At 45.6% G+C, this 23779-nt stretch overlaps 1 protein-coding gene across 3 annotated transcripts in view; it reads right to left on the reverse strand.

Annotated features, from left to right (window-relative positions):
* RB1 (RB transcriptional corepressor 1) overlaps nucleotides 1-23779 on the reverse strand; it is a 2466185-nt gene that overhangs the window by 1337888 nt on the left and 1104518 nt on the right. For all 3 annotated transcript variants that reach the window (XM_069639386.1, XM_069639387.1, XM_069639388.1), the window contains exon 17: nucleotides 2527-2723. In XM_069639386.1, the coding sequence (XP_069495487.1) occupies nucleotides 2527-2723 (197 nt within the window). The remainder of the gene's footprint in view (nucleotides 1-2526; nucleotides 2724-23779) is intronic.

Here is a 23779-nt window from a genome sequence, read left to right on the forward strand (position 1 = left end):
TCCCAGACTGAGAACCCCCGGACTCACGACGACGATGCTGAGAGTCGCCCCTCAAATCGTCCGTCGAAAGACCAGTGGAATGCGACTTCCGGGGCTTGGCCACCTTCCCGACCGACAGCTTCTTCTTAGGCTCCCTCAAGGCCTTTGATGTGAGCCATTGGCAGTCGACAGTCGTCCGCATCATGGTCCTCCCCGAGGCACCAGAGGCAAGCATCGTGCGTATCCGTTAGCGACATCTTGGACCCGCACACCCGATACTTCTTAAACCCGGACCACGGGGTGGAAGAAGCCAAAGACATTGTGCTTACAAGTAGCAATGAAGAAACAGGTTCGAAGAAGCGAAAGAACAGGATTCAGTAGAATCGAGGCGCGCCGAGATCTCTGAAGCGAATACGTTCGCGGAAAAAACGGAACTGAGGCTACGGGCGTTGTGCGTCCTACTTATAACATCCGGTGACATCGGCTCGATGGAGGCCCTCGAGGACGGCGTAGCGACGTCATCGACGCAGGAAGATTTTCAGAAGCAGCACAGCTGTGGTGATTACTGTCATAGATATGGAATACGTCGGAGGACCCAATCCCCTCGAATGAATTTTTTGTCTTATAATTTATTTTATTTATTTGAATTTGTAAAGCGTCCACTGCCCTCAGGTATTGTGGCGCTGTTAAGAATGCTTGCTTAGTTACATAAGTGCAGTTAGAAGGCATACATACATAGATGATAGATTCAGACAATTACAGTAAGAGCATAACAGAGATTACATAGATTGGTGGGCAAGTATATGGTGCCAGCCACATCTTACATGGCAGCAGCTACATAAAGTTGCATGGTCAGCTTCGGTGGGCAAGAGCATGGTGCCAACTACATGTTGCATGGCGGCAGCTACAAACAGTTGCGGTGTCAAGAATAGTAATAATAGCACTAATGAGAGAACCTTGAAGCTGTAAATGAGCACGACTAATCAGCAAACCCAGGTGCCATCCAGTCTTGTTAGGCCATTATAGCAGGAAGCTAGAAAGAATTATGTATGGCTGTATGTACTCCTACACGGGAGCGGTTATTCATTTCTGCTTCAGAACTGTGACCTTAGCACAGAAAGAGAACGTTAGCTGGTAAAGCAAGACATATCACCTCGTTATGGGGAACATGATATGCCTTCCTCCCTCTAGATGCACCCGTTTCTCAGATAGTAAATTGTCTTGACACTGGCGGTAAGAATGTATAATGTTTAATTAGAATGAATTACACAGTAACCCCTTGAACCCTAGCCTGATGATGACTGAACAAAGGGGGCTGGGCAATGCCTTCTAATGCTGTCAAGTTTGCTAAATAAGTGACTGTTGTACTGATGCTTTCTCTCTTCCCCCCCTCACGGTGTCTGCCTTACATGTCGTGGGGTGCTGAGATCCATTTGATCAAATGCTGTTATTGAATAAATATATTTGGCTTTGAATCCTCGTGGCTGGCATGTCCTCAGTATATGGTTGGATGCCTTAATTCTGGGTTTTGATCTGTCAATAGAAGCAATTGATAGACACTGAAGTATTTAGAACCTTGGGGTTGGATTGGTATATTCACTGGTTTCAATATATTTTAACAAAACCATTGGATCTTCCGAGTAGTCTGCCATGGATGCCACTAAGTGTTACACCAACCCAATGATGAGCAAGATAAACATCACATCGTACCATAAGAGGGCCTTGCAAAAGCAGACAACAGGGGCACTATGGGCAGGACCAATACCATTTCATGTCAACAAAACAAAGACTGGCAATTAATTTTACCATGCATTTCACATGCATCAAGAGAAGTAAAAATACGAGAAAAAGAGTAAAAACAATCATTAATCTGCAAATATATAATAGTAAACCCTGTTAAGAAATCACTTTACAATGCTTATTTTGCTAAAACTGCGTGGACATTTTGGGAGCAATTGGTTATCATTTTTCAAGACTTAGCTGAGCAAAACAAATGCACTCCCATAGGAACACTGTTCTCAAAAAAGCTCAACCAACTTAAAAAAAAATGAGTAAACACATGTGCTGGAAAAATCTGTGATTATGGTACCCACAATTAAAAATCAACTATGAAGGGAAAGAATCAAATGAACAAAATCTATTGTAGACATGGTTCCACAAAGATGGCATAGTAAATACAGTGGTAATCTGAAAATCTGTAGCAATGCTTTTTTTAAAGAGTAGGCCAATTAATGCTTTGACGATAAACAGTGTTAATAGAGAAATTAGATGTTCAAACCTATCTAGTAGAGTGCACAGATGTTCAGTCTTCTTCAGAGACTATACAAACCTCCAACATCAAGAGTTCATATTATCAACGACGTAAACTGCTCTGTTCACAATTAAACTGTAGGTGCGCAAAATTAAACAAGATACCATGTAAGCCTAGTTTTGAACAAATACAAAATGGTTTCAGTCTTTAGGCATCCTTCTGCTAAGCAATCGAAATGTACAAGAATTAGTGAGAAACTACATTTAAATTATAAAGACTTTTGGTTTGCCACTTACTGATTGCCAGGCCAGCGTTTCCATAATGCGATGTTCACAGCTTTCCAGATGTTTGATCATTTCTCTTGTCAGGCTAGGCTCTGCTTTGATAAAACTCTCAATGACTTTATAGAAGTCATAGGGCTTTATTTTAAACACTTCCAGTATCCATGGGAAAGACAAATCAGTTTCTCTGCTGATGCCGTCAAAAGCACTCCCTGAAGTAAACACACATAATGTTTGGATAAGGGTGAGCAGGCTACCCAAAGCTACAGAAAACATCGAGAAAATGGCAGATTTATCAATCTGTTTTAGTTGTTAGTGGCCATGCCATTATGTACTGTATGAAGAAGAATGGTATAGTTTATTTGCTGTGCTTGACAATTTCATTGCATAATGTCATACGTTAATAGCTTCATACCACATTCCATAATACACTTTGTTTGTCCCCAGAACTTTTCAGGTGACTACAATGAATGTGTAATCCCTCTAAATAGTAATAAAAAAAAAGATACAAACCTGTTACATCTACACACCCCTAAGTCTACTTGCCATCAAAAGACACTCAGTGAACATTTGCAACAGTGTGGAAGCTAGTTTGCAGATTTGCCACCTTGCTCAAAAATCTGCATTGCATGGTTTGAGGCCTAATGCCGAACTGGTGTTGATGACCTGTATTCTTATAGTCTGTATTTTAAAAGGGGGGTATGTTAGAAAATATAAACCTTAAAGATGTGACCAATGTAACATTTGGGAGATCTAATCCAGCTAGCTGTTAGAAGATATTTTCAGTGTGGAGTTGGGGGTAATTGGTACCGAGTCCCGCCTGGCCCTTGGTCTCACCAGTACTGTTGTCTTCCTGGTTGGTGGCAGTGCAAACATATGCTCTGCAGGTCATGCGAGGCAGCATGGATTCAGATATGGAACTCAGAATTCCTACAGCTGATACCTTGACATGTACCTTGTTATGAAAGCTGTGCATGGCAATTATCTTGGCGCTTATTGCAGCACAAAAAAACAACTCCCAGGAGCCCTAGCACATGGTGTGCCGCATTCCGATATACGCAGGCACGCACGCACGCTCAGTCACAGGACACGGCACCATCAGGACGCACCAGATTACTCACTGCACACCATAAAAGCCAACATGAGCGAGTATCTGGTGCTTCATAGCTGACTTGAAACGCTGTTGTGCTGCCGCAACTCCTCGATTTTCTATAAGTACCCTGTTATGAACTTGGTATCGCTTGACCATTGTTTGGATTGTTCTGCCTGGATGAACTGCACTTTTGTACCTGTGGATTGAGACATTGGGTTTTTTCCTTTTTTTGTTTTGTCCTTACCCTTCTCTTTTTGAGGAGTACTGAGATTGGGTCTTTTCCCTTACTACTTCGAAACTGGGAATACAGGATATTTTCTGGATTGTTGTTACTGTTTCATGCCTCATCATGTCCCTTAGGCAACCTTCGTGCCGTTCGGCACAGTCTTGTTTCCTAGACCTGACTCCTATTACATTCTTAGGGACCTGGCCTGTCCCTCTCCTGATATTCAAGTCCACTGCACATCAAAATCCCAACTGGAACATTACCAGGTATATTAGGGTATACTGGGGGCTACTGGATCAGTATTATTGTATACATACTAATCCTGTCCTTTTGTATCCTTTCAGCTCCTGCAAGATGTGCTTTGCATCTTCCTTTTGGCCTTTTACTCAATCATCCTTCCGGGGGTTAAATAAGAAACCTTGACGGGTCTATTGAGTTTAAGGAAGTGTCAACCTGCAAGAGACCCTTTTAAGTCAGATTATCTTACAACCTGGATGACGGGTCCAGCCCTGTAACAGGAGCCTTAACAAGGTTCACTACATTGTCACAGTGGGCAACATCTTACATTGAGGTTAGGCTAGAGCCATTCATAAAAGAAGCAACTCTATTCTGTTTAAGATGAACATATTACTGACCTCTCGGTAATGTTACTTCCTTTCGCTAGTTCAGATGTAAAAAGAATGTATTGATTGTATAATGCGATCTATTGGACATCTCAAGATGGCGATTCTATAATAAACTAGCAATAAGTACACGTTCTCCAAACGGGTTCTGCAGACAGACATGATAACGCTCATCAATTGTTGAAAATCAATGATCCTGTAAATCACTGTTCCGATTCGCTTGATGTGCTTTGCACTGTGAAGTAAACTACACTAAGAAGGGGCAAGTGTGGTTGGCCGATATACCTCAGAGACGTTGGGAGGGAGGAGAGAGTTGGTGTGCTGCTGCATACTGGGAACTTCTATGCTTTCTCCCCACCTGTCGCCTCACCCCGGCATGGTGGAGTTTGTTGCGAGGGAAATATCTCAGAAACCGTGCAGCCTAGGGCCTTGAAACAAAGATTTTGAGGTCCTAGAAGGATCTCTAGTTTTCTTCATGTCGAGACTGGTCCTTTTACGAGCACATTGATGTTTTGCTGATTTCAGGCAACCGTCCCATTTATGAAGGAGCTGAAATCCACAGAAAGAGGTGGGATGTCCAAATGTCATGTAGCCAATCAGCAGCCACAACATTACTTTTTATATTTAAAACGTTATGTATTTGAATTTGCGAATTGCCCTTTTTCCTTGAGGTATAACCTTATAGATTATACCATTAGGCATGTTCATACTTCTCCTGAAGTGGCCGTGCACTTCTATCTTTTGTTTTCTTAAGGTTATCGGATTGAATTCCAAACCTTACAGGAATGAACAGCATGAAGTTATCTCTGTGCGCTCACAGCACCACAGTACGTATTGATGTTAATGATTAGGACAGTGACATTACATCATCACGTAACGCATCACATGGGATACCACATGATCTAGAAATCAGTATGAATTGCGAGTGAAGGACAGAAGCCGGTTTTCTGAAGCTGGTTTTCTTCCTGTATCCAGTGCTACACATCTAATTGAGCAGGTGAGCCTCAGGGGTTTATTTCAAGAACACCACAGACATGGATTAGAGATAAGTTATTTAATATCATGTATGGTAAAGTGATCAGTAGTTGGGAAATTGAGTTTTGGTACCATCTACATCTGTTTCTCTGCAGAGAGAAAACATAGAATGAACTTTCTGGTTTTACTGATCTACAGTTTTCTCATGGCAGTTTTGTCCCCATGAAGATACAGGTCACTGGTTGACTATATTAATCCTATTTATTATTAAAAGGAGAAATTACTTACCGTAATCATCTTTCTATGCATTCTTCTCCCGTAGATTCAAGATCCGATAGATATTCTCATCCAGCTCTGCTGCTCGGAAAGCTTTTCGACAGGGGGTGTAGTGGACCTCAAATCAGCTGTCCATCATCGATCCGTGTTGCTTGGTGCTTGATCGTCGGCTCTGTAAGTGACGTCAGGCGTTGTATATATACCACGTCACTACGCCCCATACCTCAGCTCCCCCCTTTTTCCTCTGCTTGAACACTGTAGAGGATAAACGATGGGAGGCAAGGCTAATCTGCCTGTAAAAAAACAGAGCAATGGGAAGCTTCCCATAGGGGTGAACTCCGTCAAATTAATAACTGGAAATCGAATAAGTTATTTACCTTATCTGGGAATGTTCTTTCGATGGGATGTTCCTCTGACGTATTCCACATCTATGACAGGTAATGACCACAGCTGTGCCGCTTTGGAAAATTTTCGGAAGAGGGCGTCCTTCGTCAATGACGTTGATACGTTGTCCAACGAGGGCCTTCGTCGAGGGTCGACATCACTGTATGTTATATCTAGGAGGCACGGTGCTTGCAGCCTCAGTTGTAGTTTTTTCCCCAGAACGTGTGGCACCAATCTCCTGCCAGTATGACTGCAGAAAGCCTTGCGGAAAGGTAAGCTGCAATCGCATAAGAAATTCTGTAGAGGGGCAGGCTGGGAGGGTGCAATGTGGGATAAGTTGGAAGAGCATCCAATTGAAAGAGCGTTACCAGATCAGGTAAGTAACTTGTTCTTCGAGGGGATTGTGTTCTCCGAAGTATTCCACATCTATGACAGACTCCCAAAGCAGTACCAACGTATGGAAGTGGGAAAAGAATTTAGAATTTTAGAATGCCCAATCAAATGGCTGAATAGAGGACTGCCTTACCAAAGGCCACATCCTGCCCATGGATGGAATCCAAGGAATAGTGTCTCAAAAAAGTATGGACAGAGGCCCATGTGGCTGCTTCACAAATGTTGCGAATCGGAACACCTCTCTGCAGAGCAGTGGAGGCAGCCACACCCTTAGTAGAGTGAGCCGTGGATGGATTGCTTTTCTCCTGCAGATTCCTCATTTGCTAACTCTCCAAGCAGTAAGGATGCCGAAGTGGTCATAAAGTGTCATAGTAGCAGATTTTGCAGCACTGCCCTACCAAAACGCACATCCGCCACGCGTGCAACGTCCAGACAATAGTGCCTGCTAAATATCTCCAAATATCCCTAGTGGGGACCCCCCTCTGTAAAACCGTAGAAGCCGAGACTCCTCTTGTGGAGTGTGCCCTGACTCCGGAAGGAAATTCTTTACCAGCAGATTGATAGCACTCTGCGATGCAAAGGATAATCCATCGTGAGGGAACATGTTACTTACCTGTAACTATTGTTCTCCAGCATTGGTGTGGCATAGATTCACCTGCTCATGAATATTCCCCGTTGTCAGGATGGGAATCCGCGGTAAAAGAAAACAAAAGTTTCACTTTCACTTACAAACTGTTTCTCCCTTAAACCAATCACTGTCCTCTATCATACTGTCTCCATCCAATGACAGTCCTCTCACTAAGTCCCTCCTCTGGCAGCCATCTTCAGGTTTGGTAAGCACATAAGGAGGCAGTATGATGAAGACGAGCCGCAGATGGGTAGGAGGGAGGGTTTGCATGTGAATCCATGCCAGACCCATGCTGGAGAACAATAGTTACATATAAGTAACTTGTTCCTTCTCCAGCATATGGGGTCTGGCATGGATTCACCTGCTCATGAATGACAAATACATAGCAGTACAACATTACACTGCCACAGGAGGTGGCAAGGCTCAACAGAAGCAATCAACTCTTACCTCTGGAACAGACTGACATCAAGCGAACAATCTGCGTAGCACTGCCTGGCCGACTCTGTATTCCCCCCTGGAATCCCTGTCGACGCAGTAGAATCTTGTGAAGGTGTGCGTAGACCTCCACGTAGCCAGCTTCAGAGGTCAAGCAGGGTTGCAGCAGACAGGAACGCCGTTGTTGCAGTGATCGCTCTGGTGAAGTGGGCTCTTGGACGGCTGGGCAGCGGTCGGTTCACCAACCAATGACAGTGCATGATGCAGCCTGAGAGCCCCCTTGAGATGGACGCCTTGGACAAGGCCTTCCCCAGGGTTAACAGGACGAAAGTTCACCAACAGTTGAGATGTTTTCCAAAATCTCTGTGCGTGTCACGTAGAACTTCAGGGCAAGAGCAACATGCAGCGAGTGCGGGGCCCTTTCAGCCGGTAACAAAGGCTTTGGGAAAAAAACAGTGACACCAAAGGCTCGTTGAGGTGGAATTCCGACAGAACCATCGGCATAAAAGAGGGGTGTGTCCGCAGCACCACTCTCGAGTTGTGGAAAGTCAGCTATTGTTTGCAGGAAAGGGACTGGATCTCACCTACCCTCCTGGCAGAAGTGATGGCCACAAGAAAAGCTGTTTTCCACGAAAGGAACTTGAGAGGGGCCTGATGCATAGGCTCGAACAGGGAGCCCATGAGCCTCGTCAGCACCACGTTGAGTTCACACACCGGGGCAGGAGCCTTCACCGGCAGGAAAGACCAAAAAAGTCCTTTGAGGAACTCGTTGACGAGTTGATGAGACCAAAGTGAAGATCTTCCTGGAGACCTGGTGTAGTGGGAAATAGCTGCCAGATGCACCGTGATGGAGGCGTGCGCCTGTCCGGCTTTGGCCAAGGATAGCTAGTATTGAAGAATCCGCAGGGCTGTGACCCTTAGAGGGGGAATCTTCTGAGACCGGCACCACGTAGCAAAACGCTTCCACTTGTGACTGTTACACTTCAAAGCTGAAGACGACCTGCCCTTGGTGAGGACCTCCCTGCAGTCCGCAGGCAACTCATATCCTCCAAACCCTAGGGCTGCAGGAGCCAAGCCCTTAGGTCTAGCGATCCTGGGTTGTGGTGAAAGATTGCACCGGCTTCTCTGGTGAGAAGATCCGGAACCACTGGAAGCTTGACCAGAGGCAACGCTGACAGGCTGAGAAGGTCTGGATACCAAATCTGTCTCGGCCACGCCGGGGCGAGGAGTATCATCTGGCATTGGCACTGTTTTGAGTGTGCAGATGACTCGTAGCAGGAGAGGCAACGGAGGACACGCGTACAGAAACCGTTACCACAGGAAGGAGAACGCATCCCCCGGGCTCCTCAGTTAGTGGAATCTGCTGGCAAACCTCTGGCATTTGGAGTTTGCCGCCGTCGCAAACAGATAGATCTGGGGCCTGCCTCACTCTGCGAAGATGCGGTCCACTTGGTCTTGCCGAAACTCCCACTCATGGCAGGAGCACAATTCAATGATGAGGTAGTCTGCAATGGTGTTCTTGACTCTATTTAGGTGGAGAGGGATGAGGAACATCTCTTGTACGACGGCCCAGTGCCACAAGTCCTGCACTTCCTTGGAGAGCGCTGGGGATCCAGTGCCCCCGTTTCCTGATGTAGAACATGGTGGTGGTGTTGTCCGTGAAGATCCTCACCACCTTGCCCTTCAGAGACAGAAGGAATGACTTGAGGGCCCAGAACAATGCCCGCGGTTCCAGAACGTTGATACTTCTACTTCGGCAGCCACAGACCTCTGGTGTGCAGATGTCCGGTGTGGGCTCCCTAGTCTCCCAAGGAAGCGTCCGTGGTGACCGTCTCCTGGTATGAAGGATTTTGAAACCCTGTGCCCTGGGGATGTTGGAGCAGACGCCCCACCACCATATCACCCGACGGAACTCCTGGTCGAGCGGGATATTGTTCCCGAAGCTTTCAGACACCTGTATTGAGCGAGCGTCCAGGAACTCCAATCTGTAACCTGCAGAGCCGTATGAGGTAAATGCAGGACGACATCATACCCAGCAACGACTTGATGGTTTGCACCGTGGCGGTCTTAATAGATAACAGCCGCTACAACTTCCCTTGAATAGCAGCTACCCTCTCCTCGGAGGATGACGCCAGGCAGGACACCGTATCAAGTCTGGCTCCTAGGAACAGCGCGTTCTGTGATGCTTTCAAGCAGGACTTTGGATAGTTGATGGAGAATCCCACATCCGTCAGTAGCTGGACGGTCGCTTCTGTGTGTCCGACAGCCAACTCTCGCAAGCGGGCACAGATGAGCCAGTTGTCTAGGTACGTGTGTACATGTATACCCTGTAGACGAAGGTGGGCCACCACCAGTGCCAGGAACTTTCTGAACACTCTAGGGGCCAATTTGTCCTGGGTGGCTGGGTGTTCATGTGCCGTTGAGTCACTTTGGCATTTGCGTTTAATACGTGCCTTTGTTACTGTCTTTACAACAGTCAAATTCTGATCCATACCCATATTTTTTTTATTTGTATTGGATTCATAGCCTTTACAAAAGCTCAGTGGTTCTGCAAGCGCAACAACACAGATATATTGTATCCTTGTTTATTCGCTCGCTATGTTGTCCCTACTTGCATTAGCGCTTCATAAATTATAGCTGTTCACACAGGTGTTGATGCAATCTCTTTTTTATCACAACCCTCCTTAATCCTCTAAAATGGTTGTTAACACGGAACGCCGTCATTCACCACTGGTGCCTTCGCTAACCTTTTAAAGTTGTACTTGCTATTTCTTCATTCGTCTGCCATTTTCACTACAGGAGGACTTTAAGGGTCTCACACATATTCTTATCGACTTAAATCTTGAGTATTGACCCAGTTGAAAGAGGGTCTCCTAAATAGTCTTAATGAGTTAAACCTGAAGTATTGTCACAATTCAAAAGGAGTGTGTTGTCAGCCCTTTTGCTATGTATATTGTTTTTTATTTGTGAGCTTTTAACAAGCCACACGCTTGTAAAATTATAATGGTTAGAGGGCTCAGAATCGGGAAAGGAATTAAGGAGTCTACTGGAACCAAACAATTGGACATGTCACTATTTCACATTATCCCGACCCCATAGAAACTGAAGTACTGAACTTTTCCCCGAAAAAAATCCTTCTGTGGCTCAATTTGCCCCACTCGATGATCAACAAGAAACCTGCTCCTCACTGTCTAGTGGTCCAGTTCCCTTGCAACCTTCAGTACATGCCCAAATTCACCCCAATGCCGTTTTTCACTGAAAGCTTGCCAACCTTGCACTAGATGAAGTAGATGACGTGGACGTCACTGAGCCTTCAACATTAAATACCAGTTAAACTATCCATCTCCATATTCATTAAAATGTTTTTACAATCATATCTCAGATATATCAATGTTGGGCCCAGCAGTAAAGGCCGAATTAGGCAAACGTATAAGAGTTTCACTTGGTCCAACTACTCCTGCCTCTCACTTTCCCTCTGATGTTGGAGATATGCCTGTACAACCACTCTGATGCCAAATTGATCGAACAGGCATCCTCTTCTGGTAACTTATTTGAAATATCCAATTATCTGCCCCACTACTAGCTCGCCCTCACATGCATCAAATAAGCGGGTTGATTCCAAAACGAGGGGCTTTAATTCTCATGGTAATACTCTAACTGGAACTCAAACAGATTCTTATCAATTTAGATGAAATGTTGGCCCTGGTATCACTCATGATAATAGTTCCCAATCTCATGACCTAAGCGCAAACTACGGGGACTTCTCCACCACTGAATCTATCTTTGATCAATAACATAATGACTTACTACAAGCTGTGAATCTTAAAAATATCTGAATGAGTATCACAAACAAATCTGAAAGACCTGCAGAGTCAGGAACTTAGAAACTGCCATATACCGGTAGAGGCGAACGGCATGGACTCAGTATCGTTTTCTGGTGCTCCTAATAGTCGCACCCCGTTGACGGACCTCATCGACCGTAACAATATAATAGACCCACCTGTGCCAGACATCCCGGAAGCTGCATCTATTATAGAGACCAATGAAACTGGCAATCTACACTTCTCCCGCAAAATGAAGTTCCTTGAATTAAGAGCCCAGAAAAGAAGACTAAATCGGAAAAAACAACTTAAAAAAGTCAGAAAACAAAAAAGTTATCAAACTCCAGCAAACATTAATGGCCACAATTTGAACATGAACAATATATGTAATATCTCTAAAGATGACGAGATCCTTGATCTTAACCAACTTAATGAGGAATCCAAAACACTCCTAGATATTAAACTACATGAACCAAGCATGATTGACAAACCTTCATCTGCTGTTTTCAAACCTAGGCAATAGCATTCCTCAGCAAGTTGCCTGCTCTGCTGACGGATCAAGTGGAATTAAATCAATCGATTTGATTGTGGTACCATAGTGGTACCATATCATCTTTTGACTAGTGACAATAACATGAAACGTGCGCAACTATCCAAATTCTTTCCAATTACTGGAAATAAAAAAGTGCGGGAATTGAATCCAGCATTACATTGGAAACCATCAACCCGATAGATCCAATCACCACAGATCTAACACTGTCTCTCTGCCAAGAGACCACAAAGAACCAACATGAAAACAACAAGGCTAACCCAAATGTGACAACAGCCACTCAGGACTAGTCTAGAGACCCACCTACCATTATACCTTTGCAGACAGTCATGGAAATTGTACTTAAATCCAATAAGGACAGTAATATAGTTGAGGACAGTCCTTTACAGTCCCAATCAAACATTTTATACCCATAGCATTATGAAATTAGTGTGGGAGCAAAAATCCGACCTGGCACAACTGGGACTTTCTCCACACTTATTCAAGACCAAAGAGCAAGCCCTTGAATTAGTAGAAATACACTAAGCTTCTAATGATGACGACAACGGGTCCACACCTAATGGCAAAAATCTTAAATCATCTAATGAAGAGCTGATAGCACAACTATCTTAATTTACTAGCGAAGTTAAGGAGTGGTCATGGCTTGAACCCCTTATAAAAAGTTTTTTTTCCATCAAAAAAAGCCAACGCACAAGCATAGCCATAAAGCCATTACTATCCAATCCAAGAATTTGTGTGGTTTTACCAACCTAATCTCTTGGTTCAATTCTACAACTGTACTTATTAAACCCTCAATTGTACTTTTACATGAAACTTCTACATTTCTGTATAAATGGTTTCACTTCATACATGCAAATAGCTAACATAGGTGCTGCAGGTAGACCATCAGGGGGACTTACAATTCTAGTTGATGACAACCTTGACGTTCTATCCAAACTCATCACTAGTTCAGAAGCATTATTGGTCATACAATTTAGCCCTACTGATAAGACCAACCTTCACTTTTTGATCATATGTATGGAACAAGTTACTTACCTGTGACTGTTGTTCTCCAGCATGGGTCTGGCATGGATTCACATGCTCATGAATATTCCCCGTCGTCAGGCTGGGAATCCTTGGTAAAGAAAAATCAGTATCAGTTTCGTTTCTGATCTGTCTTTCGTAGTAGTAACCAATCACTGATCTCTGCATCATACTGACCACAGCCAATGACTGCTATCTCCCTAAGCCCCGCCTCTGGCAGCCATCTTCAGATTTGGTAGCACGTGAAGTGGCAGTATGACCAAGTGAAGAGCCGCAGAGGGGTAGGCGGGAGGGTTCGCATGTGAATACATGCCAGACCCATGCTGGAGAACAACAGTTACAGGTAAGTAACTTGTCCCTTCTCCAGCATGGGGTCTGGCATGGATTCACATGCTCATGAATATAAGAATACATAGCAGTACACACATGCACAACCACGGGAGGTGGCAAAAGGCTCAACATTAAGCAATCTCTTACCTCCGCACCAGGCTCACCTTAAGCGAACAGGTTGCGCAGCACTGCTTGGCCGACCCTGGACTCCTCCCTGGAATCCCGATCGACGAAGTAGAATCTCGTGAATGTGTGCGTCGAACTCCACGTAGCAGCCCTGCAGATGTCCAGCAGGGGCACACCAGATAGGAACGCCGTAGTAGCAGCGATCGCTCTGGTCGAATGGGCTCTCGGACAGCCTGGCAGCGGTCGGTTAGCCAACCGGTGGCAATGCATGATGCAGCCGGAGAGCGATCTGGAAATAGAAGACTTCGAGAGAGCCTTCCCTTGATTCACAGGTCCAAAGTTCACGAATAGCTGTGATGTCCTCCAAAAACTCTTTGTGCGGTCCATGTAGAACTTCAGCGCTCTAGCCACATCCAGCAAGTGCAAAGTCCTCTCGGCCGACGACGAAGGAGACGGGAAGAAAAGGTAACACCAGGGGCTCGTTAAGATGGAAGTCCGACGGCACCTTGGGCATAAAGGAGGGGTGCGCCCTAAGCACCACCCTCGAGGCATGGAAAGTCAAGTACGGTGCTTTGCAGGATAGGGCCTGGATCTCTCCCACTCGTCGTGCGGAGGTAATGGCCACCAGGAATGCAGTCTTCCACGACACAAACTTCATTGGTGCGGAGTGCATCGGCTCGAATGGGGGCCCCATGAGCCTGGTCAGCACCACGTTAAGTTCCCACGCCGGGGCCGGGGCCTGCACTGGCGGGAACGACCGGAACAGTCCTTTCATAAACTCTTTTACCAGTCGATGGGACCACAGGGATGTCCGTCCTGTGGTTCAGGTATATCTGAAGATCGCCGCCAGATGAATCTTAATGGAGGCATGGGCTAGCCCAGCCTTTGCCAGCGATAGCAGGTACGGCAGCACTTGAGGGGCCGTAATCCGTAGGGGGTTGATCTTCTGTGCTCGGCACCAGATAGAGAACCTCTTCCACTTGTGACCGTAGCATTTGAGAGTCGAGGATGCCCTGGCCTTTGCAAGAACCTCTATGCAGTCGGCCGGTATATTGTACCCTCCAAACTCTAGCGCTGCAGGAGCCAAGCCTGCAGGTTCAGCGATGGCGGGTCGTAGTGGAAGATGGCGCCTCCTTCTCTGGAGAGAAAATCCAAGTCCGCCGACAGCTTGATGGGAGGGGACGTTGACAAGTCCAGAAGGTCCGGGAACCAGATCTGCCTCGGCCATGCCGCTGCGACGAGGATCATCCTGCACCGGGACCTCTTGAGCTGGTTGATGAGTCGAAGCAGCAACGGCAACGCAGGCAACGCATACAGGTATAGGCCGTCCCAGGGGAACGAGAACGCATCGCCCATGCTTCTCGGCTGGGGAAACCTGCTGGCGAACCTCTGGCACTTCGAGTGGGTCGATTTGGGGTTTGCCCCATCGTTGATCCACCTGATCCTGGCCCAGTTCCCACTTGTGACACGCGCGCAGCTCCCTGCTGAGCGAGTCGGCAATGAAGTTTCTTTCTCCTGCCAGGTGGAAGGGAACCAGAAACATCCCCTGGGCGACCGCCCAGTGCCACAGATCCTGTGCCTCCTTGGATAGGGCTGGGGATCTGGTGCCTCCCTGCTTCCGTATGTAAAACATTGTCGTGGTGTTGTCCGTGAAGATCCGCACCACCTTGCCCTTGAGCGACGGGAGGAACGATTTGAGAGCCCAGAACACTGCTCGGAGTTCCAGGATGTTGATGTGCAGGAGCTTCTCCTCCGGGAGCCAGAGGCCTCTTGCGTGGAGATCTCCGGTGTGGGCGCCCCAACCTTCCAGGGAGGCGTCCGTCGTCACCGTCTCCTGGTACGCCAGCGTCTGAAAGTCCGTGAGGTGTGCTCGAATGCCCCACCACTGAATCGCCAGCCGGAACACCTCATTGAGGGGGACCCTGTCTTCGAAGGTGTCCGTCGCCTGCATCCAACGGGCGTCGAGAAATTCTTGAAGAGGGCGCATCCGTAGTCTGCAGAGGCGCACCAGGTAGATGTAAGAGGACATCATCCCCAGGAGGGACTTGATGGACCTCAACCTGGCCACGTCCGTGGCTAGCAGGCGCTGCACTTTGCCCAGAATGGTCTTTGTCCGTTCTTCCGACGGTGCTGCCAGGCGCCTCACTGTATCGAGCTTCGCTCCCAGAAACAGGGCCACCTACGACGGCACCAGGTGGGACTTTGGGTAATTTATGGCGAATCGCAGGTCTGTGAGTAGCTGGATGGTCCTCGCAGTGTGTTTGACGGCGAGTTCCCTCGTCGTTGAGCGGATGAGCCAGTCGTCCAGGTAGGGGTAGACGTGAATCCCCTGCAGGCGCAGCCGCACCGCCACAGGTGCTAGGCACTTGGTAAAGACCCTGGGGGCCGACTTCAATCCGAACGGCAGTGCTCTGAATTGGTAGTGGCGTCCCTGGACGACGAACCTGAGGAACTTTCAGTGACTTTTGAGGATGGGAACGTGGAAGTATGCATCCTCCAGGTCCAACGACGATAGAAAGTCGCCTTCCTCCAGCTGTCCCAGCACGTGCTGGAGGGTGACCATCCTGAACTTTTGTGACCTGATGTATTTGTTCAAACGACGAAGGTCCAGGATGGGGCGCCAGCCGCCCGTCTTCTTCCTGACGAGGAAGTACCTTGAGTACACCCCGGAGCCCCGGAGCCTCTTCGGGACGAGCTCGATGGCGCCTTTCCTGAGCATCGCCCGTACTTCCAACAGCAGTTGCGGGACGTGATTTTCCTTCCTGGCCACAGGTGGAACGTGAGGGCACTTCTTCAGGAATTCGATAGAGTGTCCTCTTGCCACGGTATCCAGCACCCAACGGTCGGTGGAGATGGACTATCATACACCGATGAAATTCGTCAGCCGGCCTCCCACCAGGGTGCCGATGGCGGCGAGACGCTCCCTGCTTGCCGCGACCCCTGTAGGCCTCCTGAGACGAGGAGCGTGCCGCCTGGCGGTAGGACGACGAGCCACCGCTGGATCCCTTGGAGGCCCACTGTCTGCCTCCAAAGCTCAGAAAAGGGCCGTCGTTGCTGAAGGGCTCCTAGGGCGCGGGCCGTCCACCGCCTTCCCGAACAAGTTGCTGCCGTCGAACGGCATGTCCAACACCCTGGTCTGGACGTCCTGACGGAAGTCGGTCGCCCGGAGCCAACCCCGTCATCGTAGGCAAACTCCGTTTGAGGGTTGGGTCCTCCGTCGTTTGTCTGAGGACTTCCCGACGGACCAGGTTGCGGGTCCTCCGGCCTGGGCCGTGGTAATCTCCTCCTTATCTCAGAGCATAAGGACTGGATCGCACACAAAATGGCCGCTGAGCTATCCTGAGGCCTAGGTTCTGGCTGCGCCGGAAGGGAAGGCTGCTCTTCCTCGCCATCGTCGTCTTCCTCGGTTATCTCCCGAGGACCTTCCTTACGGGATCAAACCTTCTCGAATTGGACTTCGAGATTCCTCACGGCCTCGGTCAGTTCCTCCTCCGAGGCTGACTCCGAGCTCGAGGAGGCTACCGTGCCCCCCCTCGCTTCTTCCATCATGGTGGCCATGACGATGGGCTGAACAAGAGGATTCCCTCCTTGGCGGCAGGGAAACTCTAGTCCCGGAGGCAGTCTCCGCTGGCGGGGTCTCTTCCGGCTAGGCCAGAATCGCTGCGATCGCCTCGATAGAGGCCTTTGCCTGCTGGGTAGGGGCCTTCACCACCTCAGGTGCGTCCCGGGCCTTCTCTTTAGGCGGAGGGGCGACGCCTCGCTCCCCCCCTCTCCCAAGATCGGACGGGGCTTCTCCCGAAGCTTACCCGGGGTCTCGGACTTACTCTTCCCCGAAACGGAGCGCTGGCTCGTGGTTGACGGTGCCGGGGAAGGTGCGCCCTGCCTGGCGACCGAAGAGCCCGACCTTTCGGCGCTCTCTGAGCCAGCGGACTCGCGGCGCTTGGCCTGGTGTTGGGCCCCCATCGCCGGGGCACCCGCACAGGATTTAGAAGCCCGCTCGGACCCTTTCTTCTTCTTCTCACCCATTGAGCCCTTCTCCAACCAGCTGGCGAGACGGGATTGACAGTCCCTCATGGTCCGCTCCGACAAGTTCTTGCAGAACTGGCAGTCCTACATGAGTCTTGTCCCCATGAAGACAGTAGAGGCATCGCGAATGCTCGTCCTCAAACACATTCTGCAGCCCGCATCCAGGACAGCTGCTTAACAGCTTGGGTCCGGGTGACGAACTTGCGTCCTGGGCCATCTCGAAGTAAGCCGCAAATCTTCTGGAATCCTCCAAAAGGTTGATTCGACGAAATCTTCACCCTTGAGGGGCATAGGAAAATCCTGCAACGGGTACCCGTTAACGGGAGTAGAAACAGTGGAGCTTGAGGCTCGATTAACCGAAAAATGTGAAAATTCACCTGAAAAAGTGCGAAAACGCAGCAAAAGCTCGAGAGCCAAGCACGAGAACTCCCAACACTTGAACGTGCGGTAAAAATCTGAAGATGGTTACCAGAGGCGGGGCTTAGGGTGATAGTCATTGGCTGTGGTCAGTATGACGCAGAGATCAGTGATTGGTTACTACTACGAAAGACAGATCAGAAACGAAACTGATACTGATTTTTCTTTACCGAGGATTCCCAGCCTGACGACGGGGAATATTCATGAGCATGTGAATCCATGCCAGACCCCATGCTGGAGAAATACTGGAACCATGTTAGTGTGTCCCTTGCTACTAAATTTACCCAGCTTAATGTCATCTTGGAAGATGCCTTTATTCGATATCCAAATTACCTCGTTGTCATTTGTCGAGATTTTATTCCTCTTGCCTTAATCTAGCAAACCATCACACACACAAATCTATAACCAAAGGTCAAACCATCTCCTCGCATAAAGGTCACATATGGATACAATACCTAGCTGAATGGGACATCCAGATTGTTGAGATGGAAGCCTCTCATCGTCACTGTACTTGGCAAAGAGGGTCCTGTAGTTCATACATTGATTATTTCTTTGTATCTTGCGACTTGCTCAGTATTTGTGATCCTGTCAGTTGCTAGTTCAAACTGGGGTGACAATTTGCCCATTAAACTAAACGTGAACATACCCTTTAACACTCAAAGAATGTCAGCAATAGCTTTAGCTTTGATAGACATGCAATATCTGTTCAATGGAATCCAAAACTGTTGCGAGCTAACCTATAAGGTTAGCAGAGAAATTCTTTGTGCATCCGATATGAACTTCTATGGTATGGATGGTCAATCAATGGAGGAATGGAATATCTATTCAAATCTCATTTGAATATCATGGCTAACGCGGATTATGATACAGAAAATCCATAATCACACGTTTAACTCAGAAGTCGACAATCTCAAGCACCAGAAAAACTAAAAAATAATAGCCCTTAAAGCATTGTCTGTGTCACCCGCAGAATATACAAGTCGTATAAGTGTCAAATATGTCAACTTCATAAAAACAAACTTAAAAGTTATCAAATATCATCTACAGGCCTCCAGATAAAGTGTGTACAGGCCTTTTTACGCATGAAAATCTTGGAAAAACAACAGCTTTATTATTTTCCGGTGTACATTTACACACAAGTTTAGAGCAGAGGGCAGTGCAAAGGTCAGGGTACTTGACACAAGCCAGAACATTTTTGTTTTTTTATCTACATAGTTGTAATTGCAAGCAATGGAGAAAAGCCTCTGAAACCAAATGTATTTCTCTGAAGCCTTTCAAAAGAAATACTGTACACAGCGATTAAAAGGAATGATTTATTTCCATTCAGCTTCTGCTGTGGTGCTGCTCATGGAGCAAACTGCACTGTACATATTTATTTTCCTAGCATTTCAGGATTGTATAATTAATAAGATGGAAAATGCATTTGAGAATTAACATTTTGTAAAAAAGTATGCTTCTTTTGCAGTGAAAGCAAACCAGTATTTCATAATTGTATTTATTAGAGTTCCTGTGCTGTGTGCATAATCATGCAGCTCATTTTTACACTTTTAATTTACACTCTAATTATAAGTTTACAGTGTGTGTAAAATGATGACTGCACGGTCTAGTTTACATCCATTCAACCTTGCAGTCATTGGGGTACATTACTATAAATAGTCAGTGGCAGCAGAGTCTTTGCTCAAGGGTGAGTGATTGCCATTACACCAATCACAGGTGTTCTAGCCTCTCAAATCTTCAAGACTACAATTAAAAACAACCAAAACCTGACTCTGCAGGAAGTGCAAGCGCTGTTGAAAAATAAACAAATGAAAGTTAAATTTGTATTTGAAATAGAAACTCAGCATAACCTGTCCCTGTGATAATCCAGTTAGGTATTTAACTTTATGTAGCGCTTAATACATGGTTCGTCCAACATCTAGGCACTGTGATTATTATACCTCAGTTGATACTCAGTTAACTGACCTCTGAAGGATGTTAGCCAATAAGATAGCTCAGCCGGTTGAGCACTTGTTGCTGCAATCTGTATCTGATCTGTAGGTTGCAGGTACGAATCCCAGCAAGGCCAACTTAGCCTTTCATGCTTTCTAGGTCAATAAAGGAGTACGGACTTTGCTTTGATGATAATTGTGATAAATATGTTCTATGTACAGCTCTTTGCCAAAACGCTATATAAATAACCATTTGACCATGAGATTAGATATAGAATTTAGCATGGCGTCTTTGCCTCCCTGCACTGTTGTATCATAACATTGGCATACCATTAGGTCGTAATAGCTCCAGGAAATGAGGACTTTTCTTAAACACCAAAAGACAATGATGCTATTCATGTGTGCTTTACTATGTAATTGGCTAGGTTTTTATGTTTTCAACATTTAAATATATACAGGAGAGATCAAATGGCAAGACCTTAGGGAAATAATTAAAGGTGCATTCTGTCACAACGCAGAAAGCTGCCACTTAGTAATGATTTCCATACAGTTTTTGCACACGTCGGCTGGATGTCACATACATTTTACTCTCCTGAAATCACATTTACTCCCAAAGTTTACAAATAGGGAGTAAAATACTCCCACCACAAAATCTTATCTGGAGCACTGATCATCAATACATAGCTGACAATCAGTATATGGTGTCTAATTTATGCAAGCACAATAACAAGAATGTTTGGGCAGTTTTGAGAAATTCGACTAGCACTGGTAGAGTTGACCTTAAAGTGTCATTCTCAGCTGAGCTCTGGAACCAATATATCTTGCAAAAATTTCAGATGACGCAAAGAAAAATATTCTATTCAACGCATCCAACACTGCAATTTCACAACACTGTCCATGGACTCTTGAAGACATTCAATGGGCAATTAATATACTCAAGTTCTCTAAAGCAGCTGGACCTGATGGTCTTCATCCTGTGTTCTCAAGGCAGACCCGCATTTCTGGGCTTCAGTATTAAAAACAAAATATGGCCACATCTTTAACTCAAACCACATTACTGATTTTTAGACCCATCGCCTTAACAGATGCATCTTCCAAGGTTTATTCTATTTTCATCCTTAAGGATGTCGAACATCATATTCAAGAACACGACCTACTTTCCAGACATCAGGTGTGATTTAGTAAATACATGGGGACGTCCCTAAATGCGACAATTCTTGCTCACCTTTTGGAAACTTCCAAGCAAGTTGATTCCGGTGTAATCTACACTAGACATGACTGCAGCTTTTGATGAAGTCATCCGCAATCACTTATGGAACAACATGATAAGCTTAGGCATTCCTCCCGATCTAACCCTTTTAATTGCTATGCTTCACCATAATACCACTTCTGTGTTCAAATAAATCAAGAAGGTGCGCTCACGCAATTAATTCCATCCTTCATTGGAGTTAAGCAGGGATGCTACTTGGCCTCTGCTCTATTCAACTTATATCTGTGTGATATGTGAACAAGATAACATCTTTGGGGTCTGGCTCAGCAAACTCCATCTCCATTGGATGTTGGATGGCGTTTGCCGACAATCATCTTTTTTCGACAAGACCGCATATGGCCTACAAAACAAAATTAATGCATTCTCTAGCTATGCTTTCACACAACCTCCAGGCCAATCCCTCCAAATCCAACATAATCATCCTTACGAATAGGAAAAGAATACAGGCCTTTAAATGGTCAATTGAAACCACTCCAATAGAACGTACTTCTACCCTACGATATCTTGGGTACAACTTATCCAGTAACTCATTTCTAACTATGTGGACCACTGCTCTAAACCAGAAAATCAGACCTTTGCAATCTCAGGTGAAAATAATTTATAAAAAGTTTTGCAAATATTCAGTTTTGCCGTTAATAGAATTTTACATCTTGAAAATTGAAGCAATTGTTCTACACGGCTTAGACATGCGTTTGCTGGACTTAGATAACATCCTAGATAATATACAGTGCAAGATCTGGAAAAACATCTTGGGCCTAACTACCGCCTTACCCAATTCCATCCTACATCATGAGTTAGGACTAGGTTCTCTATCCTCTAAACATCAATGGCGTATGTTGTCGAATAATGCAAAAATGCTTAATCCTCCTTGTAACTATGTACCAAGATCTTGGACAGAAGCTTAATGATTCATAACCTAAATCCCTAGTGAGATTTGCTGTTAAAATGAAGCATCTACTTGAGAGAATTAATGTAAAAACGCAAGACCTATACCTATGGTTACCTCACATTAAAACAAAGTCTATGAATATGATTAGATGCTTACAATCGAGCTCAATAACAAATTTAAGACTCATAAGGAGCAAGCTCGATTTGCAAAATAACAGAAAACCTCGATCAAAGTAGTTAAGCTTCCCTTACGACAGTGCTCAAGCCTTATTTCTCAAATTCAAGTAAAATCAATTTTAAACTCCTGAGCGTATTCACCAGTGGCACAAAAACCCAGCCAACCTAGAATTTGATGTGTGTTGGTTTTGTTCGTCTTCGACAGAACCTAAAACCCTTATGCATTTGGTTATGTTTTGCTCTCATTTTGAATCTAACAGAATGATGATACTCAACAAATGTAACATTGGTGAAACTATGCTTTCTAGAGATTTTTTGTGGATACGGTACATGTGGGGGGACAACATCTCCTTGGTTTTAGCACTTACTCCGCTATTGGCTATCATTAATGCCATTAAGTCAGTTCATGAATGGTTAATATTAAAAATTCTGCTGTTGCAAATCTTACCATCATCTCTTATTAACACCATTACTACATCTGAAAGTGAGTTTTAACCTTAATGAATGTTAATGTTAAATAATACTTTATTTTTAGTTCTTATATCAACTGTTCAGTTTATATTTTGCACACTTGCGACTTTGCACAAAACTATTTGCAGAACTTGCACACTGTTCAATATGTATGTTTGATCGGCTTAAGGACTTCTAATTGTAAGGTATTATATCTACTTTACATTATGAAAATGTGATGTTCAATGCTTATTTACTATGTTTGTAAAGGTTTTTTCTTTAAAACCACATACAAATAAAATAAATAAATAAATAAATAAATAAATAAATAATAAAAAAAGCTACTGCATTCTCTATGGCCTTAAAGGAGATGCTTTTACCCAAATTGTTAACTCACCCACCCATTCCAAAGACAGAATTCTTGACTGGATTCTAACACTAAACATTAATCTAACACTAGAAGGCATTACCGAAATCACCTGGTTGAATAATTTCTTAATATGCTTCAATATCTTAACACCGAATACTCAATGTGTACCCCTACCCACACGTAGCCCCATTATGGTGAGAAATACCCGCAAACAAAGCAGAAAATCCACCCACTGCTTTGTCCATTTCCCTTGAGACCCAACCAACTTCCAACACCAATCTCGATAGTATCTCCTCGATCTATCATAACTGCCTGAAATCAACCATTGATGCAGTTCACGTCCAAAATACCCCGCAATTCCAAATCAAGCAATGTTTGGTTCAATGCAGTGCTCACTGTTCTTCGACGAAACAAAAGGGTTTAGTAAACACATTGTATAATGTTGGGGAAACACTGGACCCTGTGGTATCCCACAAGTAACATGTTAAGGATCCGCTGACGCGGTTGGGGAGAAAACACGCATGGTTCCGTTTGCAAGGAATGACCTAATCCATGATGTGGCCTCGTCTGAAAAATGGGCAGCGGTTTTTAAATGACAGCAGAGAATTTGATGATCGACCAAGTCAAACGCTGCAGAGAGGTCAAGTAGTAGTAATAAGGCTATCTTGCCTTTGTCTTTAATGTCCTGTATTTGTGTTTTAAGGTCTACGAGGGACGTCTCGGTGCCATGTTTCAGGCGGCAGCCTGATTGACGGAGACCGAGGAATCTATTTGAGTCGAGGCATTCCTGAATTTGTAAATCGGCTGCCCGGTCTAAGATGTTCGTCCAACTCGGTCCCCGCCAGCATCAAAGAAGCCT

Source organism: Ambystoma mexicanum, chromosome 7q (assembly GCF_040938575.1).
Source record: "Ambystoma mexicanum isolate Mex_15411 chromosome 7q, UKY_AmexF1_1, whole genome shotgun sequence".
NCBI lineage: Eukaryota > Metazoa > Chordata > Amphibia > Caudata > Ambystomatidae > Ambystoma > Ambystoma mexicanum.